This window comes from Acomys russatus, chromosome 4, assembly GCF_903995435.1.
Source record: "Acomys russatus chromosome 4, mAcoRus1.1, whole genome shotgun sequence".
NCBI classification, from domain to species: Eukaryota; Metazoa; Chordata; class Mammalia; order Rodentia; family Muridae; genus Acomys; species Acomys russatus.
Window position 1 is genome coordinate 42,867,643 of NC_067140.1, and position 23,093 is coordinate 42,890,735.

General features: G+C 42.1%; 1 protein-coding gene across 1 annotated transcript in view; it reads right to left on the bottom strand.

The window, feature by feature from the left end:
• Positions 1-4,413: 4,413 nt before the first annotated feature.
• Elp4 (elongator acetyltransferase complex subunit 4) overlaps positions 4,414-23,093 on the bottom strand; it is a 216,433-nt gene continuing 197,753 nt past the window's right edge. Inside the window, exon 10 of the mRNA XM_051144289.1 lies at positions 4,414-4,766. Coding sequence (XP_051000246.1) covers positions 4,635-4,766 — 132 coding nt within the window. The 3' untranslated portion in view covers positions 4,414-4,634. The remainder of the gene's footprint in view (positions 4,767-23,093) is intronic.

Consider the following 23,093-nt stretch of genomic DNA (forward strand, 5'->3'; position numbering starts at 1 on the left):
TTTTTTCTAAAATCCTCAAAGGCCAATGATCAGAAATAAATGATTGAAGGATTTCAACATAACCTTACACTTCTACATCTCTCACTTGGTACTTCTAAACAGATCACTGACATCTTCATTCCAACAGAGTTGTTCTACATGTAGAGATGCCATCTTAACTGGACTGCAATTTTTTCAAGTCACTGTCCGTGTCAGCTTGCACTGCCTGCCGGCGCGTATACTCTGTTGGTACAATCGTCCTTGCAGAAATTTCCACCTCCTGACATTTTGCAGCTTCCATTCCCTAAGGGATGTGTGTTGAACGGACTGTCAGAGAAGAGCTGTGCTGTAGCCTTTGCTGGCTGGATTACTTCTTCCTTGGGAAAAAAAAAAAAAAAAAAAAAAAAAAAAAAAAGAGCAGTTTCCAACTGGCTGTGATTTGAGCTTGTGTCAGGCAGCCAGTGCTGGCCGTGGCTCTGTCAAGTTGAGCACACAGACTACAGAGACTGGCACAAGGCATGCTGGGTATACTCTCTGGGAGTGATGTGAGAGCTGAGGGTCTGGATGTGTGCAGTTGGGCACATATACAAGTCCTCAAAGGGTCAAGACTGCCAGGGCGCAGTGGCACAGTTTGGTATATCCTGAAGGAGGGATGCTGTGGAAGCCTCTGGTCCAGCAAGATGAGGACAAGCAGCCTTGCCTTCTGTCCTTATGCACCCTAGAGATGAGCTATCTGTATCCTAGGCTGTATGGTCCTAGGGTCCAGGAGTTGGCTTTTGACTCCTAGTGGTCATTTTCACCTGTTGATTTACTGACAAATATATTTATAAATTTTGTCAATGGGAAATCTGAAGGGATGTTTTAGTGCCATTTTCCAGGACAAAGACCAAGTTTCCTAACACCCTAGGTACAAGCAGCTTGCATTTTATCTCAGGGTTTGACTGACTTAAGGACATCAGGTAGATAGAGTTAGAGTTGGATCACTCTAGGGCAGTGGTTCTCAACCTTCCCAATGCTGTGGCCCTTTAATACAGTTCCTTGTGCTGTGGTGACCCTCATTCATAAATTATCTCATTGCTACTTCATAACTGCAATTTTGCTACTGTTATGAATCATAGTGTAGATATCTGGTACGCAGGAATGGCCCCTGTGAAAGCACTGTTCAACCGTAAAGGGGTCACGACCCACAGGTTGAGAACTGCCGCTCTAGTTGAAACTAACTACATAGAACTGAGATGAAATTCTAAAGAGTTCCCCTTCTCTAAAGCCAGTTGGGGAGCTTCTCAACACCACTTGCATCATCTCCTCTTTCTACTTAAAACAAAACATCATAAATAGGTTTCCAAAAATGACTCCTAGAGTGTTAACATTTAGCTTTGTTGTGTGACAGTTTGCCATCACAGGATGGCTCTAATCATTTTTACTGGCTTTGTGCTCTGGGCCTTAATGGTATCAAGTCGGTTTTGTGTGTGTGTGTGTGTGTGTGTGTGTGTGTGTGTGTCTGCTTGGTTGATTGATACCAAAAATGTATTCCTCTGCTTTTCACTAACTTTTTGTGCCTTGGTCACAGATGACTAATTTGCTCATTTTTTTTTTAAGATCAAAGTATAAATCCTTAGGGTTTATATTGCTTACTTCTGACACTGTTAATGGTGACTATCTTTGGAGCACAATAACATGGTATCTTAGAGATAGCATTAATGATGGGCCTAGGCAATACGGGTTTCCCCACGCACCCTTGCTGTAGGCGTGCATGTATGTCCCAGTCATTAAAATTAAGAAGCAGGGCATCAATAGTAGAACAGCCTTTACTTTTGAAGCATTTTTATTTGTTCTGGTGATAGTACTAGAAGATTCTGGGGGTAGTGCTAAAGAATAAGTAAAAAAGATGAGAAAAGTGGTCTTGTCCAGCAGCTATTAACAAAAATTTCAGATGGTCTCAGAGCTATATATCTGACTAACATACACTAGTCAAAATATTTACCTCATGTTAAGGAAAGGCAGATTTAGCACAAGGCGTGAATGCTGTACAGGGCTTCAAGGTTCATGCACTGGAACACCGAAATAGAGACATTTTAGATACTCTACTTGACAGTGTTCTTAAGTATTTATATTCCAGACAAGTTATGAATAGAGTGTATATTCTATTTCAGAAAGATGTACATATATATATATAGTGCCATATAATATATGTTAGCATTTTGATATTTTCTTTGATATTTAATATTTCCTTTTTTAAAAAGAAAAATTAAAGAATATTTTTATTTTATGTGCATTGGTGTTTTGCCTGCATGTATGCCTGTATAAGGATGTCAGATTTTGGAGTTACAGACAGTTGTGAGCTGCCATGTGGGTGCTGGGAACTGAACCTAGGTCCTCTGTAAGAGCAGTCAGTGCTCTTAACTGCTGAGCCATCTCTCCATGTAGGACGTTGTTGGGTGAATAGAGAAGAAGTAGTTTCCAGAGTAAGGAAAACATATTTTTAAGACTGGGTTTTTATCAGAGAAAAAGAAAATAGAACAAAACTAAACAAAATACACCACCTATCTGTTTCCAATAGCTTCTTCTTCTAAAAATACGCTGAGTCTGAAAAACACAAAGTGGTGGATGCAGTCTTTTTGGAAAGCCCAGGCACTCTATTTGTTTAAAAATCTGTCTTTAAGTTTGAAAAGTTTAATTTGTATTTAGACTCAGGGTTCAAATATGCTCACTGAATTTCTAGGGGATTTATCTATTTGTAAAGCATGCATCTATGAGTAGCCAACTGTTAATTCTATAAATGCAGGAGCCAAGAAACAAGCCAATGGGGCTTATTAAATTATAATCAATTTATATATATGATGGCCTCACACTTCCTTTTCAGAGTGAAATGTCATATAACTGTGGTGTTGTGTGTTTATGTAAAAGCAAAGGTTACTTATTAAAACAATCAAATATTCACTTCAGTTTATTCATAATCCATAAAAGGACAGCAGGGCTTCCATGGTATACTTGTACAACAGGATTTATTATCTATGGAGGAAACCAATTTTTTGAAGTTGTTTTAAATCTTAAAAGTACTTTTCTTTAATATAAAAGCCCTTTAATTTTAACTGACAGATCAATTCTGAAACTTTATTTTGAAAAGAAAATGGGGAAGAAGTTGTGTCTTTAGAATTAAAAGGGATTAAAAAAAAATAAACCAGACATTAAAAAAAAAAAAAAAAAAACCAACTTGATTTTTTTAGTGCTAATGAAGTCTTGGTGACAAAATAGTTGTCTTTTTTATTTTATCACAAAAAACAAACTGGTAGTGACAGGATATGATGGAGAGATTTGACATCCTGGCAAATCACTGTCATTGATTCAATTATTCTAATTCTGAATAAGAGCTGTATACAGTGTGTGTTTATGCTACAGTGGGCTTTTTTTTAAAAAGTGACTGACATTCATCATATTGGTTAGACAGTTTAAAAACCCTAGTCTTTGTTTTCTACAATGTTGTCAGGAGCAAATAGAGTATAATTTGTGGTATATTAAAAAGAAACTTCTTAAAATGCTAGTTAAAGGTGCTTCAGAATATTCGAATTTATTTGAAAATGTATTTGGAAATTAAATTTCTGCCAACAGATGTTAAAGATCTTTTTAAAAGCCTTGAGTTTTTCAATACATGCAAGTTGCTTTCTGATTTCACTTTTTACCTATGGTTTGTCACATCCTTCAAGAATATGGAGCCATGACACCAAACCCTAGTGTTTTACACGAAAACTTGTTCACATTAGAGGTCCATTTCCACGCTCAGCCAGTGCTCATGGGTAACGAAGGGTTTAGGTGGCACAATGGGCATCTGAGTTCCTTTCTGTTTTTCACCTTGTCTGAGACCCACAGCACATAAGCTGCTCACTGGGCTTTAATAGACATCGCCAGGACCACAGCAGCGTCAGCGTGGCCGTCAGCTTGAATTTCAATCTTGAGTTTGTCTGTTGACATAATTTCATAGTGCTGATGTCAATTATTTAGAGCTTCGGAACAGCAGCTCACCCACTTTCTTCTGTGCACCCCATCAAGGTCTATATGTGCTAGCTATTGTGGTGGGTAAGCAAGACTAAATCCCCAAAATGTGATCTTTGTCTTCACCACTTTAAATAACAGGGTGCACAAATGCAAGTTGTTTCATATTTTTTTTTCACATTCTTTTAAAAAAGCCTTAGCAGTTTTTGGTAACCTTTTCAGAAGCAAAGTATTCTGAAATGTCTTCACACACAATTTGAATTCCATGTTTCATACTCTGTCGTAACAGGCATGTCACCATCAGACACACGTCACGTCACCCCATTGCTACAGTCCACTTACACTAATGACCACTCGAAGGCACACTGTGTTTTGGTTTTTTTTTTTTGTGTGTGTGTTTATTTAAAAATTAACTAGTATTTTAAAAGATACAACAGCAGCTAAACGTCAAATGATGTTATTTCTGCTGTATTATTTCTGTACGAAAGTTAGTGGAAAAAACAAAACACGAAACAATCAAAACTGAAGAATGGTGGCTCCATTTTGTAATCCCGTGTTTTTCAAAGATTGGAGGGTCAAATCATTAAGAAAAATATTTACATAAGCTATTAGCAATCATAATTAGAGTGTCAGATAATTCCACATGCAGTGACTAAGGAGGAACCCTAGAAGTCCAGGTGCTTCTTGCCTGCGGCCATCATGCCACAGCCTGCGCCCAGCAGTGGAGCAGATTCTGCCAGATCCTGTTTGCTTGAACGGCCCACTGTGTCTGACAAGTCTGGAGGCAAATGCAGTCGCTGTGGCACATTGCAAGAGAAGGAAAAGAAGAAAAAAAAAATTAATTTTGCTTTCCCTGCACACTTCAGAATACAATATTATGCTCTGTTGATCAGCATTTAGTCTTGCATATGAAATCTCTGCTAAAACAATCCCTCAGACGGAGCCACTATCATCACATTCCATTCTTACTAGATTTTTACAAATTACAGCTACTGTTAGAAACTGGACCAAGATTCTAGGTGGAATGTATTCAGAATCCAAAATGAAATCTGTTAAGATTTTTCTTTCTTAGATAGGAATGAAAACATGCAAATGCACAAATTAAAGAAAATTAAATTAGAGCAGTTTTTTTTTCTTTCTTTCTGGTTCTGTTTTTGCTAGGGTCCCAAAATGCATTTTAATCAACTATAGCTTTTCGGGAATGGTGGATTCTCACAGATGCTTGCTTCCCTGTGTGTAAGTTGATCTGCTGGTTCTAATTCACGGCCATACTTTTCTAGGAACTTATATTTTTCAAAGAAGTACTGGGTAGGGAGAACAATGCTACTGCCCGACAGTGCTTTTCACATGCACAGATGAGCTAGGCACAGCATCTACTGCAGGTTTGCCTCAACCCTTACCATTGGAGTAGACTTTCAGAAGTGTAGTTTGGCTTTGAATATCCCCCCTCTCCTGGTTTTTCCTCCCCCAGATCCAAGCTGACTTAAAAGTAGACCCATCCCCAGAGCTGAACTGCAGGCGTTACTCTGATTAGGAGGAGATACTGACATTTTAAAGACTGTTTCGGTTTTGAAAGGAATATAAGCCAGACAGTGGGGGTGTATACCTTTGATCCCAGCTCTTGGGAGGCAGAGATAGGTTGATCTCTGAGTTCCATACCAGCTTGGTCTGCAAAGCTAGGTCCAGAGCAGCCAGGGCTACACAGAGAAACCCTCTCTCACCTGACACCCCTCCCCTTCTAACAAAAGAGAAAAAGGAATATAAAATTATTTTCATTATCAGTCTCTCTCTCTCTCTCTCTCTCTCTCTCTCTCTCTCTCTCTCTCTCTCTCTCTCTCTCTCTCTCTCTCTCTCTCTCTCTCTCTCTCTCACACAAATTTAGCTGGAAGGTAGAAGTAGGCAAATCTTTGTTGTGAGTTTGAAGTCAGCTTGATCTACAAAGTAAGACCCTGTCCTTGTGTCCCCACCCTACCTCCACTCCAAATTTAAGGAAGAAGAAGTTTACTTTCTACATCAACAAGCCATGGCTGGAAAATACTCATGCACAGAGACTTTTTGAAATTGTTTATAACTTTCTATTCAATATAGCAAAACACCCATTCACATGGCATTTCCATTGTATTAGGTATTATCATAATCCACAGATGATTTAATGTCTACAGGAGGATATATGTAATTGCAAAAAACCACTATGCCATATAGGAGGGGCTTTGGGATTCATAGATTTTGGAATCTGCAGGGGTTCTAGAACCACTGCTCCATGGTGACAAAGGATTACTCTCCCTGTTGTTTGAGGCATAAAACAGTAGGGCAACAACACAGGCAAGACAGGATAGGGTTCTCTCATAGGCAACCTAGCTGAGACCTTCATTTGGAAAACCCTCTTCTATGGGGGGGGGGGGAAGGCTAGGACTGCTTTTGTCAAAATGTTTGCTCACAAGCATATGTTCCTGCTAGATGCTTGTCATGTAAACACAAGCTGTGTGTAAATAATCAAAATATTTCAAGACATTTAAGATAACTTATGAAAGGTTCTTTCTTGATTTGTTTGCCTCAAATACAAATGTGTTTCAGATGAAAAATCACTGGTGTACAGATGAATGGTCAACAAAGACGTCAGGGAGGTGAAGGGGCCTAGAAAACCTGGGGTGCTCATAGTGAACTGTTCGTTTCATCCACAGCACCCAGCCTGTTGGTTATTAAGTAATTGCTTGTTTCTTGAATCTCAGATGCGATCTCTTTGTTTCCAAATGACTCTGTTCTTTGTAATCTATGCTCCATATATTTTAAGCAGAAATGAAAGCAGAGTAGGCTCAGTGGCCTAAAGGGAAGCATGGCTCCTGGGTTTGAGGCTACACACGTCTCTGCAGTGTTAATACAGTCACAGCCCACAGAAGAAGCAGGAAGGAAAGAGAGCTTTAATTACACCTATGTTTCACTTTAAGAGCTCATAGTTATTGCTGATGAGCACAGAGGAAAATGAGCAGCATACATGCATAGTTTGAGTTATAGAAAACTTGGAGAAAGTTATAGTGTGTGTTTCCAATGCTGGAACCTACCAAATGGTACGAGCTCCTTACAGAATCAACTCAGCAAATAGATCCTATGAGGAATTCTGAAGCCAGCATAGCACCTTCCACACACCTGGTTTCTTCCTACTCCACTTACAGGAATAAGACAAGTGTAAAAATCACCCCCTAGTAAACTCTCCAGGCTATGGATATGAGACAGGCAGGGGCAGAGGGAGAAACCTTTACAGAGATGGGGACCTGAGTAGGGACCTAAGTGTTGCCCTCAGTTCTGACAAGGAAAATGGGAAGTAGCAGGAGCAGTAGAATACAGACAGTGTGTTTGAAGGCTCAGCCTTATGGATAATCTAAGCAGGAAAGCAAGTATAGTTCATTCAGGACCAGCAAAATAAAATTTAGGAGCTCAACTATTTGCTTAGTGACTGTCTAAGCACTCCTTTTTATCTCCCCACTCTCACTCTCACTCTCCCTTCCCCCTCCTCTCCCAACTTTCCCTCTTTTTCCTCTCTCCTTATCTAGGCAATGACTGTGAGCCAATTGGCTGAATGCCCATCAATGGGGGCGGGGGAAGAGACATGTGACATGCTTGGAAATCTTTTGGGTTGAATGGCTTTGAAGAAAAGTCACATATTATTCATGTGCTACTTCTGATCAGAAAACCTTGGGCTGTGTGTGTGTGTGTGTGTGTGTGTGTGTGTGTGTGTGTGTGTGTGTGTGTATGATATGAATAGTCATTTGTAGCCAAACACATTCATGTAAACCTGGTTATATATTCTTGTCCTCTGAAAAAGCGCAAAGCAGGCTCAGCAATCTGTGCCTTGGGTGGTCTTGCTTGTTTTCACTGACTTCTTGAATGTGGTCACCATGAGATATAGATTCTTGAGCAGAATGTTTTTTTTGTTTTTTTGTTTTTTTTTAAACAAGCCTCCCCGGTGTGTGTGCCACATCAGTGTGACATGAAGCAGGAAAGGAAGGAGCTGAGGCTCCAGCCTTGCCAGGTGTGTCAGGGAGCTCTCCTCTGAGGCTTCCACAGCCTGCACACACTTGACATGTAAATGCCCAGGTGCCACAGCATCCCAGATCTGTCTTGTGAGAACGCACTGCATGGTGACCTTCTTTACGATAAACTGCAGGCTGTAGGGAGGGTAAACTTCTAGATATTGTTGAGATTTCACTGAATAACAGTTTAAATAAAAGCCAGACTCAAATAAAAATGAATAGGATGAATGCATGAAATGATTCTCAATATTATAAATCCAATCAAAACTCAAAGCAAAATTGGCTCTTTCATCCTAAGCTATTTCTTCGATCTGATTTTGGTTCCTCAGATCCTGAGAAGGAAAGGCTGTGCAGACGAGGAAGGTGAGCTATCTGGCTGGCTGGAAGCCTAGTTTTTCTTTTAGTACCACGTCTATATATAAGTAGGCGTGGGGACAGTAAGAACTTCCATGATTTCCACAGGAGACTGAGGAACTTGCAAGGATCTGATGAGATCAACGCACTCCTTTTTGTCACTACTGTAGGGAAGGAAACAGCATGCTGAAACACCCTGTCAGGTTCGGAAGCGTCTGCCAAAGGCATCTGCATTCCACAGGAAGCCCAGGCTAGCACTAAGCAGCATATGTGACTGCTCTGTGGATCCAGGGCTTTCTAAGGATAGGAACTGAAGTCTGCTTCACTTTTTGCTGGGCTTGGCCCCTATCTATTTGTCCCTTCTAGGTCAGCAACAATCTGATCCTATAGACACACAGAGAAGGATTTCCTGGCTTGGTGGTTCCCTTCCTAATTCTTTTTCTCCCAGGCTGCCAGACCTGGGCTGAGCACCTATAGTCCCCAGACAGAAGGGCCAAGACAATGAATGAAGATTATACATAGATTAGAGACAAACTGAAGGTAAATACCCATTAAAGTAAGTCTAATCAATTTATATTTTTCATATGTTTCCTAGCGAAAACTGCCTGGCATTGTTTGTTTTCTGGACACAGCCGGCAGAGTCCATTTTAACCCTTAGCAGATGGGCAGGGATTCTTTCACACATTTCTCATATTCTCTGGAAAGCCAGTTTGTTTTGCTCAGAACCATGAACATTAATTTTTGAGAATAGTTTCCAATACACTTCCACTTTCTTTTAAACGTAACAAACTTGAATGAAAATGGATTCATACCTGAAAGGGCTCTGTGCTGGCCCCTAACTGAAAATCTGCCAGAGACAAAGCAGAAGCCGTGGTGCAAGAGCACTGGGGCGTGGAGGTGGAGTGACAGTGGGTGTGAGTCCCACTTCGGCCCTTCATTTTTGGGGTGAACTTTGATGAGGCTCAGTGTGCTCATCCATATGAAGGAATAACTGTCCCCTCACAAGACCGCTATGAAGATCAAATGACATGAGGATACAACTGAGTGCCTGTGAGAACACTGTGCTAAGTGGAATAATCCAGTCACAGACAGTACTGCCTGGTTCTACCCATAAGATGTTAAAAAGCAAAACAAAACAAAACAAAAACCACTACCTTATCAAAACAGAGAAAGACTGCATTGCTGGGGGGTTGAGGGAAGAGAAAATAAGGAATTGCTTTCTAACATGGATAAAATTAGGCAAAGTGAAAACATTCTGGAGACCTGTATACAATGCTGTGTTGAGGGTGGGTCTTGTTTCTTTTCTTTCTTTCTTTCTTTTTTTTTTTAAAAGATTGATTTATTTATTATGTATACATTGCACATTTGATCACATTATAGATGGTTGTGAGCCACCATGTGGTTGCTGGGAATTGAACTCAGGACCTCTGGAAAAGCAGTCAGTGCTCTTAACCGCTGAGCCATCTCTCCAGCCCCGGGTCTTGTTTCCAAACAGAAAACTTAAGTTGTTTCTGAGCTTATATGCAAACATTTTCATAATAAAGGGCAGAAGTGTTCTTTTTTATTTTTTATTCACTTTACATCCTGGTCATCCTCCATCCCTCCTCTCCTCCCAATCCCACCCTCTCTTTCTTTCCCCTCTCTCCTATTCCTCAGAAAAGGGGAGCCCCTCATCTTTCCATCCACCCTAGCTCATCAAGTCACATCAGGTCTGATGTCCTCTTCTCCTGTGGCCTGGCAAGGCAGTCCTGCCAGTGGGAAGTGATCAAAAAGCAAGCATCAGAGACCAAATCAGAGACAGCCCCTGATCCTCTTACTAGAGGACTCACACGAAGCCTGAGCTGCCCAATGGCTACATCTGTGTAGGGGGCCTAGATCCAGTCCATGCATGGTCCTTGGTTGGTGCTTCAGGCTCTGGAGGCCCCTCTGGGCTCTGGAGGCCCCTCTGGGCTCTGGCTAGTTGGTTCTGTTGGTCTTCTTGTGGAGCTCCTGTCGCCTCCAGATCTTTTCCTCTTTCCCCTCACTTTTCTGCAAGACTCTCTACGCTTCGCCCAATGTTTTCTGTGAGTCTTAGCTGCTGGGTGGAACCTCTCAGAGGACAACTCTGCTAGGCTCCTGTCTGCAAGCACAGCAGAGTACTGTTAATAGTTCAGGGGTTGGCTCTCTTCCATGGGGGTTGGTTCTAGGTTGGGCCAGGCACTGGTTGCGCATTCCTTCAGTCTTCACTCTAGCTTTATCCCTACACATCTTGTAGGTAAGGTATATTTTAGATAGAAGTTTTTGTGGGTGGGCTGGTGTGCCCCTCCCTCTACTAGGAGTCTTGTCTATTTAGGGGGTCTCTTCTTCAGTCACTATGGCCTTTGCTACTAGGAGTCTTTGTCAGAGTCTCCCTCATATCCTGATCCTTTGTGAGCTATCCAGTACTGTACTAACATATTTAAAACCTCTTTTGCTTAAAAAATAGATTTCAGGGGTCCGAGAAAAACATGTGTAGTGTAACATGATGAAATAAAGTGAGTTTACTAGGGCAAGGAAATGAATCTGCAAGTGTAACATACTGTACATTACTGTAAATGACAGCAATTTAGTTACTAGATCTCAGGAAGTAAGCCAGAACTTGAGTATTTAGTTTATATTGCCTCGGCCCCATTGCAGCTCTGTAAATAAACACAAAAAAGCTGCACCCACAATTCCTTGCTTGGCTTTTGAGACAGCGACTAAGTGCACGGCTGCATTAAGAAGCCATGGTGGTTTGAATGAGAAATGTCGACTGTAGTCTTAGGCATTTGAGCACGTGAATCCCCCTTTGGTGAGGCTGTTTAGGGAGGGTTAGGTGGTACAGCCTTGCTGGAGGAAATGTGTCACTGGAAGCAGGCTCTGAAAGTAAATGCCTCTCTACCAGTTTGTCCCTATGCTTCAGGCTTGCTGCCCTGCTTCCCCACTGTCACGGGCGGACTCCAGCACTGGAGCTGTGAGCCCAACTAAACTCTTCCTAACACAGGTAGGAAGAGTGTGGGAACAGTAAGAACTTCCATGATTTCCACAGGAGACTGGGGGATCTGCAAGGATCTGATGAGATCAATGCACTCCTTTCTGTCACTACTGTATGGAAAGAAACAGTGTACTAAAACCCCCTGGCAAGTTTGGGAGCTTCTGCCAACGGCAATGGTGTGTTTGATCACAGATGTAGAATACTAAGTAATAGAGAAGGCAGTTCAAGATCCACATCACTTTAAAAAAATCTGTTTTTTTTTTCTTTTTCTTTTTGCACATGTCTTCACTGCTGACAAAGTGGCAAATAAAGGAAATGTCAGCACATGAAGCTCCTCCACCTGGGTTTTAATAGTTATTTTTCCTTCTTCACACAAAGGGGGAAAACCACATGTGAAAATCAAGCATCTATCCCACTGCCTTGCAGAGTCTCTCAGCTCGCGGTGCCCTCACATGCAGAGAGCTTGTTGGTTTCTGAAATCATGCTCTGTGTGAGTCACAACAGAGGCACTCCCATCCTAAGAGTGGCTTGCAAACAGGAATGTCACTGATCACAGACACCCATTACTCCAGGTCCAGGGCATCAGATGTGCCTGGCATCTTCAGGCATGTGCATATGTACACGAGTACACACACATGAACAATTAAAATTGGTAAAAGGAAATACATATATAATACACATATTATACATATATATATTTAAAGGTAGAAGTGTATTTATTCTCCACTTTACTTCCATGTGTGGGCAGTTCTGAGCACAAAGGATGGGTTTGTTTGTCTTCTGAATAAAGGGATCTACTTCTGGCTCCAAAACTGATGCTGAGCGTGGAAAAAGGTGGCCAAAAGACAGGACCTGGAAGTTAACCATGTCACTTTTACTCACAGCCTTAACTTAAACATGCACAGACTGAGCTGCAGAAGAGGCTTTTTGTTTAAATGTATGTAAAAATATTTAACAATTTTATTACTATCTAAGGAAGAACAAATGGTATTGAACAGGGAGACAATCAGCACTCAGCCACGGTTACAGGAAAGGCTGCATAACAAAACCACCAGCATCTGGGAGCACGTACTTGTGGTGAACCACAGCTCACTGCTTGAAGCTCCATTTTAAGTTTCTGACCAAGGAAACGGTTATCTGGTTCCCCCCAGGAGCCTAAAGTGCGGGAGGGTAAAGCAGCGTTCTCTTGTTCCATCCTGTAGGGAGATTTCCCTTTCCTCAGAGAGGAGATGAATTTCCTATCAGAGGCACAGGGAATAGGATGCAGCCGGCTGGATACATTCATCATTATTACAAGGTTTCAGACTCTTGTTTCAGCTAGTAAAAATGTCAGTGTCTCCTGTTATTATAGAATTACATTATTATTATTTTGTGTGGTGTTTGGAATGTGTGTGGTGCATGTATGTGGGTGTGTGCATGGAGCAGCCAGGGTAGGACGTTGGATGTCTTCTTCTCTTACTCCCCCCGCCCCCTTTTTGTCTTTCCCACTGAACTAGAAACTTGCCCCAGTTTGGCTAGTTGGCTGGCCAGCCAGCAAACTTCGGGATCTGCCTGCTTCTGCTACCCAATGCTAAGGTACAGGCATATGCAGCCATGCTTGGCTTTTTAGGTAGCTGCTTGGGATTTGAACTCAGGTCCTCATGGTTCACAAGGTAAGTGCTCTTACCCACTGATCCATCTCTCCAACCTCTAGTTATTATATTTTTATACTTTTACATTTATAGTATTCAATAATGATTATATTATTACAACCTAACACTTACTGCAAGTATTCTACATTCAGCTAAAATACTGTTGTGTGGTATGCTTCTGCCTGAGTCTTCATGGCTTGTGCACTAGCTGCATATCCAGCCTGGCCAGTGGAAACAATGCCAGAACCAATCCCCCTACCTCACCTTCTTGTTTCTTTTTTTGGATTTGAAAGTGTTCATTTGGTAGTGACTGAGTACTTCTGGAAAATATTCTGCTACACATGCTGAGGTTTCTGTTTTTATTTTCTTAAGGTCCAGTTGATTTTTAGGGCTTATGATTAAAATAGTTTCAATTAGCGCCATAATTTTACGCTATTCTTTAATTAAGAAATTCATTTGGTTTTGTTTTTTCTTGATTGATCTGAAAATTAGAGAACATCTCAGAGCTGGAACATTGCACATTGGCTGCCCACTGAAAAATGCTCAGGTGTGCAATTATTTTGACCGTCAATTATAACTGACAGTATTGTCTTGCCTCCAAATCTGCTTTCACCTCTCTGAAAGCAGACTGTGAAGAAGTCACTTGTCTAAACAGCAGTGTGATTTGTGAAAAGGCATGTGTGTGTGTGGCAGAAAGTGCTAGTTTACTACCCACATCTCTTCTTTTTAGAAAGTAAGAGAATCCCTAACTACTTGACGGTCACGTGGCCTCTCTGAATAAAGGCTGCATTTCACAGCTTCTCTTGCTAATAGATGAGGTTAAGTGATTGCATCTTGGTCACTGTATCTTTGTGCCAATGTTATGGTGAGTTATTTATTTATTTTTTTAAAGGGAGTAGGCACTGTCTCCACTTCCCTCTTAGACTAATGGCCCATCTACCTCTCCTCTCACCAGACTCTTTCCCATGAACTGGGTAATTAGGGCTAATGCAGTATGCATCTAGAATCTGTATCAGTCTCAGAGTTGGTGGTGGCATATACCTATAATTCCAAGACTATGGAAGTAGAGCAAGAGGCCTCTGTTCAAGGCCATCCTTGGCTAGATACAGAGTTGGATGTTAGCTTGGATTACATGAGAGTCTGTCTACTCTCCCCAAGGAAAGGTTACAAAAAACTCTATGTCTTTCTTTGTTGAATATGTTCTAGGGACACAGAAACTCTAAATGGCATGTCCAGATGGCTACAAAGCCTACACAATTCTTGTTTTGAGATTAGTCCACTCCAGAGTGCACTGTGCTGTCTGTGTGCATATTTTGAAGCTCGTGGAGTAGCAAAGGCATGGCTGTTCATGATCAGTATAAACATAGACTGGAAAAAAGGTGCTGAAGCAGTATCCTGGTCATAAAATGGAATCTATGTGCTGAGGAGAAAAAAGGGAAAAGTCAGAAAGAGTCTAGGATCTTTTGGTCACTCAAGGAGCTTGGGTTGCCCAGCTCAACCGGGTTCATGTGAGAGACACAGACTTCTGTATTATCTGAGGCACCCTCACTGGGTTACTGTAAACCTCCACACTGCTAACTAATACAGATCTTGGCAAATGACACATGTAATACCCAAGTTCTGTGATATACAGAAGCTTTGATTTGTTGGGTGGAAGATAGGTAGGGAGGCCAAAGATCTCAGAGTGTAAGTGCTGTTCTTATCATATCTGAGATAACCTGGAAGGCAAACATTATACCCAACAAACAGTGGCTCTCCTTGAAATGTTGAAAAAAATTAGAATATTGGTGTGTCTGTTGACTCTTGTGGCTTCTTTCAAAAATGTCTATAAAAGAGATGAACTCATGCCAAAACTAAACACTAGGAAGAGAGGACCATAGTTCTGTTAAAGGAGGCACCCTGCCTAAATGTCGCAGTCTTAGCCAACTAACCAAAGGCTTGGTGATTCAGGGCCTTGCTAGTCTGCAAACACCTGGATGTTCTTGCATCTGTGTACTGGGTGGCAACATTTGCCAATGATGGCTCTGTCCCTAAGCCTTCTTAAAGACTTTCTCTAAGGACACAGCCAGAAAACGGACAGGTGAGGGGTGCCAATTTCTCAATCAAGCCTATTAATTCATGTGGCTTCAAGGTAGCTACTCACAAAATGAAAGAGATCCCAGAAAGTAAGATTCAAGTCTTAGAGCAGGCACTTGGTATCCATTCAAACTGCCTTCTGGTGTTCCTTCCTCATAGCAGGGGCTGGAAAGAGGTGGATGAGGTTTATCCAACTCAATGCATCTGTGTACTAGGTTTAGAAGGTGGAAGAGAAGCAGGAGCAGTTTTCCTGCTGTGTTAACTACTGCAATTGGCAGGCACTGATGAAGAGATGACTATTCTGCGTCAGCGTCAGCATCCAGGGACTAGACACTGGCTTCCTAAGTGTCGAGAAGCCTTTGTGGAAGTGGATGCTGGAGCAATGTTTAGGTGTCTAACTAGCTGCTTCCTGAGAGTCAAGAAGCAGTTGCAGTAAAAAGTGGGGCCTTTCAAGACTGGACAAAGAACTGTGTGTCCAGTCAGTAGCTTCAGTAGGGGTCTCTCAGCTTTCCCCTTCCTGTCTTCCTGGAGTCCAGCTTGGTGGTAATGCCTACAGTTCCTCCAAGTATTTCATCCACCCTCAATGTTCTGTTATAGATTTTCTTTCTGAATAAAACAACTAGGCAGTATCTGTTTCCTGCAAAGACACCCTAGAGCTACATGCAGACAACCCCTTTGGTGGGGGAAAATTAGGACGTGGAACAGAGGAAGCAAATGGTCTGGGAACGTAAGTTAGTGGTTCTTAACCTTCCAAATGCTGCAACTTTTTAACACTAATCTTCATGTTGTGGTGACACCCAACCAGGTCTTTACAAATCTGGATGAACAATTCTCTACTTCATATAAAAAACAAAAAACAAAAACAAACAACCGCCCCCCCAAACATCCCCGTCCCCAGGATAGCTAAAACAATCCTGTTCAATAAAATAACTTCTGGAGGTATCACCATCTCTGATTTCAAGCAATACTACAAAGCAATAGTAATAAAAACTCATGGCACTGGCATAAAAACAGACAGGTTGATCAATGGAATAAAATCGAAGACCCAGAAATAAACCCACATACCTATGGACACTTAATTTTTGACAAAGAAACCAAACCCATACAATGGAGAAAAGACAGCATCTTCAACAAATGGTGCTCATCTAACTGTATGTCTTCATGTCGAAGAATGCAAATAGATCCATATTTATCACCTTGCACGAAACTCAAGCCCAAGTGGATCAAAGACCTCAACATAAAACCAGATACACTAAATCAAATAGAGGAGAAAGTGGGGAATAGTGTTGAAGTCATCAGTACAGGAGACAATGTCCTGAATAGAACACCAACAGCACAGACCTTAAGATCAATGATTAATAAGTGGGACCTCTTGAAACTTTTGCAAGGCAAAGGACACTATCAATAGGACAAAACAGCAACCTACAGAATGGGAAAAGATCTTCACAAATCCTACATCTGACAGAGGACTAATATCCAAAATATATAAAGAACTAAAGAAATTAAACACCAACAAACCGAATAACTCAAATAAAAAATGGGGTACAGAGCTACACAGAGAATTCTCAACAGAGGACTCTCTGATGGCCAAGAAGTACTTAAAGAAATGTCTAATGTCCTTAGTCATCAGGGAAAGGCAAATCAAAATGACTCTGAGATTCCATCTTACACTTGTCAGAATAGCTAAGATTAAAAACTCAAGTGATGGCACACGCTGGTGAGGATACAGAGCAAGGAGTACACTCCTTCACTGCTGGTGGGAGTGCAAACAAACTTGTACAACGCCTGTGGAAATCAATCTGGCCATTTCTCATAAAATTGGGAATAGATCTAGTTAAAGACCCAGCTATACCACTCCTGGGCATATACCTAGAAGATGTCCCACCACATCACAAGGACACTTGCTCAACTTTGTTCATAGCAGCCTTATTCGTGAACTGGAAACAACCTAGATGTCCCTCAACTGAAGACTGGATAAAGAAAAAGTGGTAAATTTGCACAATGGAATACTACTCAGCTATTAAAAACAAAGACATCATATAATTTTTAGGCAAATGGATAGAACTAGAAAAGATCATCCTGAGTCGGGAAGCCCAGACCCAGAAAGACACTCATGGTATGCATTCACTTATAAGTGGATATTATCCCTAAAGTATAGGATAACTATGCTACAATCCACAGATCCAAAGAAGCCAAGGAGAGCCCAAGGGAGGATGCTGAATCTCATTCAGAACAGGAAATAAAAGAGACGTCTGAAGTAGATAGAGGTATGGAACTAGGTGGAAGAGAGTGTGGAGAGGGTAATGGGGTGGAGATCAGGTGTGCAGAGAGCAGGGGTGGGAGTGTTGGGGGGAGGACAGGAGAAAGAACAGAAATCGGTGGTGGTGGAGCATCCCTGCAAGAGAGGAGGCTCCTGGGAGTCTATGGGGGTGACTTCTAGCAGCAGGTGGTTAAGGAGCCTGAAGTCATCAGCATCTTTAGCTGGGTAGGACTTTCAATGGAAGAAGGAAGATACCAACCCACCCCAAAAACATTTGACCTAAAATTTATCTTGCCTATGAGAAATGTAGGGATAAAGATGGAGCAGAGATTGAGGAAATGGTAAACCAATGACTGGCCCATCTTGAGACCGATGCCATGAGAGAAAGCCAACCCCTTTTACTGATACTGTTCTATGATTGTAGACAGGAACCTTGCATAACTGTCCTCTTAGAGGTTTCAACTAGTAGCTGATGGAAGCAGATGCAGAAACCCAGAGCCAAACAATAGGTGGAGCTTGGGGACTCTTGTGGAAGAGTGGAAGGAAAGATAGAGGGAGGTGGAGGGGTCAAGGACTCCACAAGAAGACTTACAGAGTCAACTCGCCTGGGCCCATGAGGGCTCACAGAGACTGAACTACCAACCAAAGAGCATGCCCGTACTGGACCTAAACCACTTAGATATATATATAGCAGATGTGCAGCATGGTCAACATGTGGGTCCCCTAACAACGGGAGTAGGGGTTATCTCTGACTCTATTACCTGACACTAGATCCCTTTCCCCTAGCTGGGCTGCCCTGTCAGACCCCAGTGGGAGAGGATGTGCTTTGGTACCTCTTGGAAGTCTCCCCTTCTCTGAGAAAAGGACAGGAGGAGTAGGGAGGGGGTGTGAGGGTAGGACTAGGAGGAGAGGAGGGAGGGGCTTGTGATCAGGCTATCGAGAGATTAAAAAAAAGGAAGATAGGCAAGATCCCTGCTTTCATGGGACTTACCCCAGAAGGGACAATATCTACTCCCATAGTTAAAGGAGAGATTGTAAGGATAGATGAGCAGCCAAATGTGGACCATGTGGATCGTGAGGGATGCTTGGCAGCAAATGATACCCGGTGGCAAAGTACTGGCTGTGGGTACTACTTTAGTTGGTGAAGACCTTCCTCAAGAGTACATCTGTTATAATAAAATGTATCTGTTTGGCCTAGGATGCCGATAACTGACACAAAGAGACTGAAACGTAATTCAAAGCTGCAAGCACTACACTGGGCAGAATCTAAACCGCTACTAACCTAACTAAAATAAACTACTCTAATCCTCATAACTTATATATATCTCAAGTACTTGCCAATCTGATCCTTCTTGGGCCGCTTCTCTCCTCTTCCTCCTGTCAACTGTCAACTGTTAACCATCAACTATGAACTCCCTGCTCCTTCCCCTCTCTAGAAGTCCCACTTCCTGTTCTTCTGCCCAGCTGATTGGCTAAACAGTACTTTATTGACAGTTGTTACACCCACTCAAGACATTCCTCCACATACATCTGTACTAAGATCTTAACTTTTAGAAGGGACTTATAAGACATGGAGAAAGAAGATCCAGGTGATGAGGAAGGAGTCAGGTTGGCATGTTTGAAGGGCAGAATGATGCCAGCTTTTCTGGAGCATTAGACAAGGGGGAAAATGGTTAAGTGTGGCTTGAGACAGGTGGCAGTCCTGGTAGAGCTTGTAAAGTATAAGAATTAATTTGTATTTAATTCCAAAGGGTAAAGGCTATCACAGGAGTGATAGAAACATTTTTGCATTGTTATTGATTATTTCCTTATTAAGTTATGTGTGGATATTTTCAATAATGGAAAACAATAGTTACTGTAAACATTTGTATTTTCTGAAAGACATTTTCAGAAAACAGCATACAAAGGCTGTTTTAGAACGTGCTTTCTTACAATTCAGAAGGAAAATCCCAGCAACAAAACGACTCATGTGTCTTTCCCTGCCATGATTAGCATCCGCCTGCCTGCTCTCCTGGTAGAGGTTTTGAGTCCTGTGTGGTGCATCTATAGAAGCACAAACTCCATCACTGAGTGTGTGGGGACAAGTTACTCAGGCGCTTCTCGTAAGAGGGCAATGGAAGTCTTCTGGACTGCATGGAAACAATCCAATAGGTTCAAACATTCATGTTCTTAGTTAAGATGCAGAAAAGTCATATTGTTTTCCCTATTTCGTACATCCAGAGGACTAGGAAATTCAGGAAAACTTTGCTTAATATGGTCCTCTCCTCCCTTCCTATATCCTTTCCTTCCTATACCTCTTTTCTTTGAGACAGTGACTGTCTTTGTAGCCTGCACTAACTAGCCTGGCCTAGCTTCACACTTGTGGCAATCTTTCTGCCCCAGCTTCTCCAAAGCAGATACTTAAGGCATAAGCCATCATGCCTGGCACCGATTTTACAAACTAAAGGGAGTTTCTTTTCCTTCAGATTTCCCTTTTCTTTTTATTTCCATTAATGTGCTGGTCTGGGGGGAAAAAGCATTTAGGTAACAGAATAATACAACTTGAATTGTTACCTAAAGTTGGGAAAAAAAGAGATACCTTCTCCTGAGCATCCCCAACCTGCTTTGCCTGCCTGCACCACACTGCCCACCACACCCCCACCTGCTGCATCCTCCTACATCCCACTACCCAGTGTATCCCCTTGCACCCCCCATCCAATGTACCCTCTGCACCCCTCCCTATCCTGCTGCTTCTTGGGAAAGGGCACAGATGTGAAGTCTCAGCAGCCTAGCCTGACTGCCATCCCTGTGATCCTCTGGGCTCTGTTGCCTAAGCGGCAAAACCTCATTCATATTTCCTGAACTGTGTAGCAGAGATTCTCACTCTGGTTTCCTTTTCCCTGGTCCCAGCTGGTCTTTAATTCGAGGTCTAGATGGCTCTGGCGCACACAGTGCAGGAAAGGAGCACAGATGTTCCAGAGTGTGCAGGGCCACAGGGAGAGAAACCCCAGGGCCTATGACTGTTGTCACAGGAAAGGGAAGAGGGCACGGGCACCCTGATTGTCACATCACTATGACAAGTATCCTGGGTGCACTTTACCCAAGAAATCCCTTTTCTGGTTGAGATAAAGGAGAAAAAATTTTTAGGAGCAGCATTTTGGGGACTACTTACCAGGTGTCTTAGGAATAGTAAGATGTCTTGGGGGTAGGACTCTGTGTGGGTTAGGTCTGAGTGCTAAACTTAAAGAACTATTTTAGAAATACATCGAAACTGCTAATCTCAAAAGAATTCCTTTGCACCCATTTCTTTCTTCCTTTATAGCATATGATGTGGACACTGCGCTGGTGGTAGTAAAGGCAGTTTGTCACTACAGTTCAAAGTAGAGCCTGTTCCGTGCTACAGTCTGAGACTGTGTACTCCGATCTTCTAGTAGATAAATGAGCATGTTTGTATCCAGGCCCATTCTGAAGTGCGAGGGGTTTTTAGGTGCAGCAGACCCATGATACAATTCAGGGCCTGGCAGAGGCATGACTGACCTTAGCTATGGACTAGAATCCTAAGATGTGAAAAGGCACAAATGAGATGTTTGTAATCTGAGTTTTCCAAATAGCTTAGGTAAGCATGTCACTGCCAGTCCACTAGTTAAACTTCCAGATCTGGCAACTCTGGAGGAGTACTATTTCAGCCCAGAAATGTGGCAAGCATGCATCTTTATACCCTGGATAGTATACTCAGGAACATGCGTTGGTTTCCTTTTGTCTGCAAGCGAATGACTCCCGAGAGCATAATGGCCAGAGTGTTTCTCTGTATAATGCCCACAGTGTATGCGGAACATCATTCTCCAAAGCCCCGAGATGGCGTATGAGGTGCTCAGTGGCAGTGGCGATGTAAAACATCCTGACAGCTCTAAATCTCCCAACCACTCTCCAGTTACTTTGAGATCCCCATATTTAAGGGTCTGCTGATTCCTGGGTATGAAGAAAGAATTTTTAATGGGGCCAAATGTAGGTATTTACAAGGGGGAATTGTTTTTTAAATTTTTTCTATTTTTTTTTTTTTTATTAGGAGCTGCCTTATGTTCAAGAGTTGTATTTACTTTGTCAAGCTCGCCAGAATGAGAAAATCCCCATTGCTAGGCAGCCTAGAGTGCTCACGAAGTATTTCTGGGCATTCAGAACTGAAGCATGCGCTGCCCAAAGGCAGGTTTCATTACAGTGTGTTATTTAGTCCTCTTGCGTCCTCCCTACCCCCACACCCCCAGACAGGAGCAGTTCTGTAACAGGGAACCTTGGTTACTTTATGCTGTAACATATTTACATGATTGAAATGCAACAATCAACACATCTGCAAAGCCTGAGGGACAGGCACACTTTAATGGTTTCTTGAAGCAAGCTGATTTCCTGGAGCTTTTAATCTTCCCTCTGTCCTGCATGCATGAGCAAGCTCTCCTCCACTGGAGGTATTTGACACAGTCTACCTGGTATGAATGTGAATGAAAAGAAAATATACACAAAATTAATTTTATGTTTTATCTTTGCCAAACCATTCCTGATTTCTGTCACCAGTTCGCTGTGCACTGAGGGCTGGGCTATCGTTTCTGTCATGTTGTGTTAGATGCCATACAAATGGAGCTAGGTAGTAGGTGTTTGGTTTGACAAAATGAAATGTGGCTTTCTTACTGTAAGTCCATAATGAATGGATAGTATCTGTCCCAGCAAGGGGCTCCTTATTTCTCATGGACAGACAAGGCACCCTCTCCCAGGCGGTGAGCATTTCAAACTAAGCCAACAGCCAGGTGATACTAGGGAGTGCTGGCTGATGCATGTTACTGCATGTGTATTGAGTGTTATACTTACTAAATCTGTACGTTAATTAATTGCTAAGGCTTTAGTAAAACGCAGAAAAGAATTGATATTAAAGCTCTCTGAAATGAAAACTTTCATTTCCTGCTTGATATCAGAAAGCATGTTAACCCCTGGACACCACAACTTCACGTACCACTGAAAATTTACAAACAAATCCAGTTTCACCTCTACCCTGCACACATACCTCCCTCTACAGCCTTCCTTCTGCCCCAGTTTGGGAGGGGGATTGAGAGCACACTGGGCAGAGAGAGCCAGCACCCTCTCCACATGCCGTGGGCTAGTGTTGGGGCAGTTAAAGACTCAGCACTCTGGCTAAGGAACACAGACTGGAGGTGGACACGACTCCAAAGAGGAACTCTCTGCTGAAATGACTTCACATGTATGATGCATGCAACGCCGAGAGTCATCTTAGATAGAAAGGTTCTTCGTGAATAATGCAAAATAAAGGAAACACAGCACGTAAAGCAAGAAAAAAAATACTGATGAAAAAAAAAAAGAATAAAATATCTGTGAGTATACAGATAAATGATTGGCTACTTTTACATTTTTGTTTCTGTTTTTAATTTGCTTGGCTTAATCAAAATGCATGTTTCTATAGAAATGTTAACAAGAGCTAGGTTTACTTTCCACATGGATAATTTACAAGTAATTTCTCATAGAGATTATTTTCTGTTCTTTAAAAACTCATTTGCTTTTACATGTGGAGGATTTTTACCCCCCACTACTTAACTTTACCATTGAGCTAAATCTGTTTACAAGGGCTCTGAAAGAGCCTCAAAATGTAGATCTGACTTGCTACACCAAGTTGGCTAAATCCTGTCTCAGGGTTCCACTGCAGCAAGAAGAGGCACTTTGGTCAAGTAGGAGCTCTGCCCTTCACCGGCATCTCAAGGCTACAGACACAGTTCTTTTAGTCTTTGTGACATCCAAAACGGCAC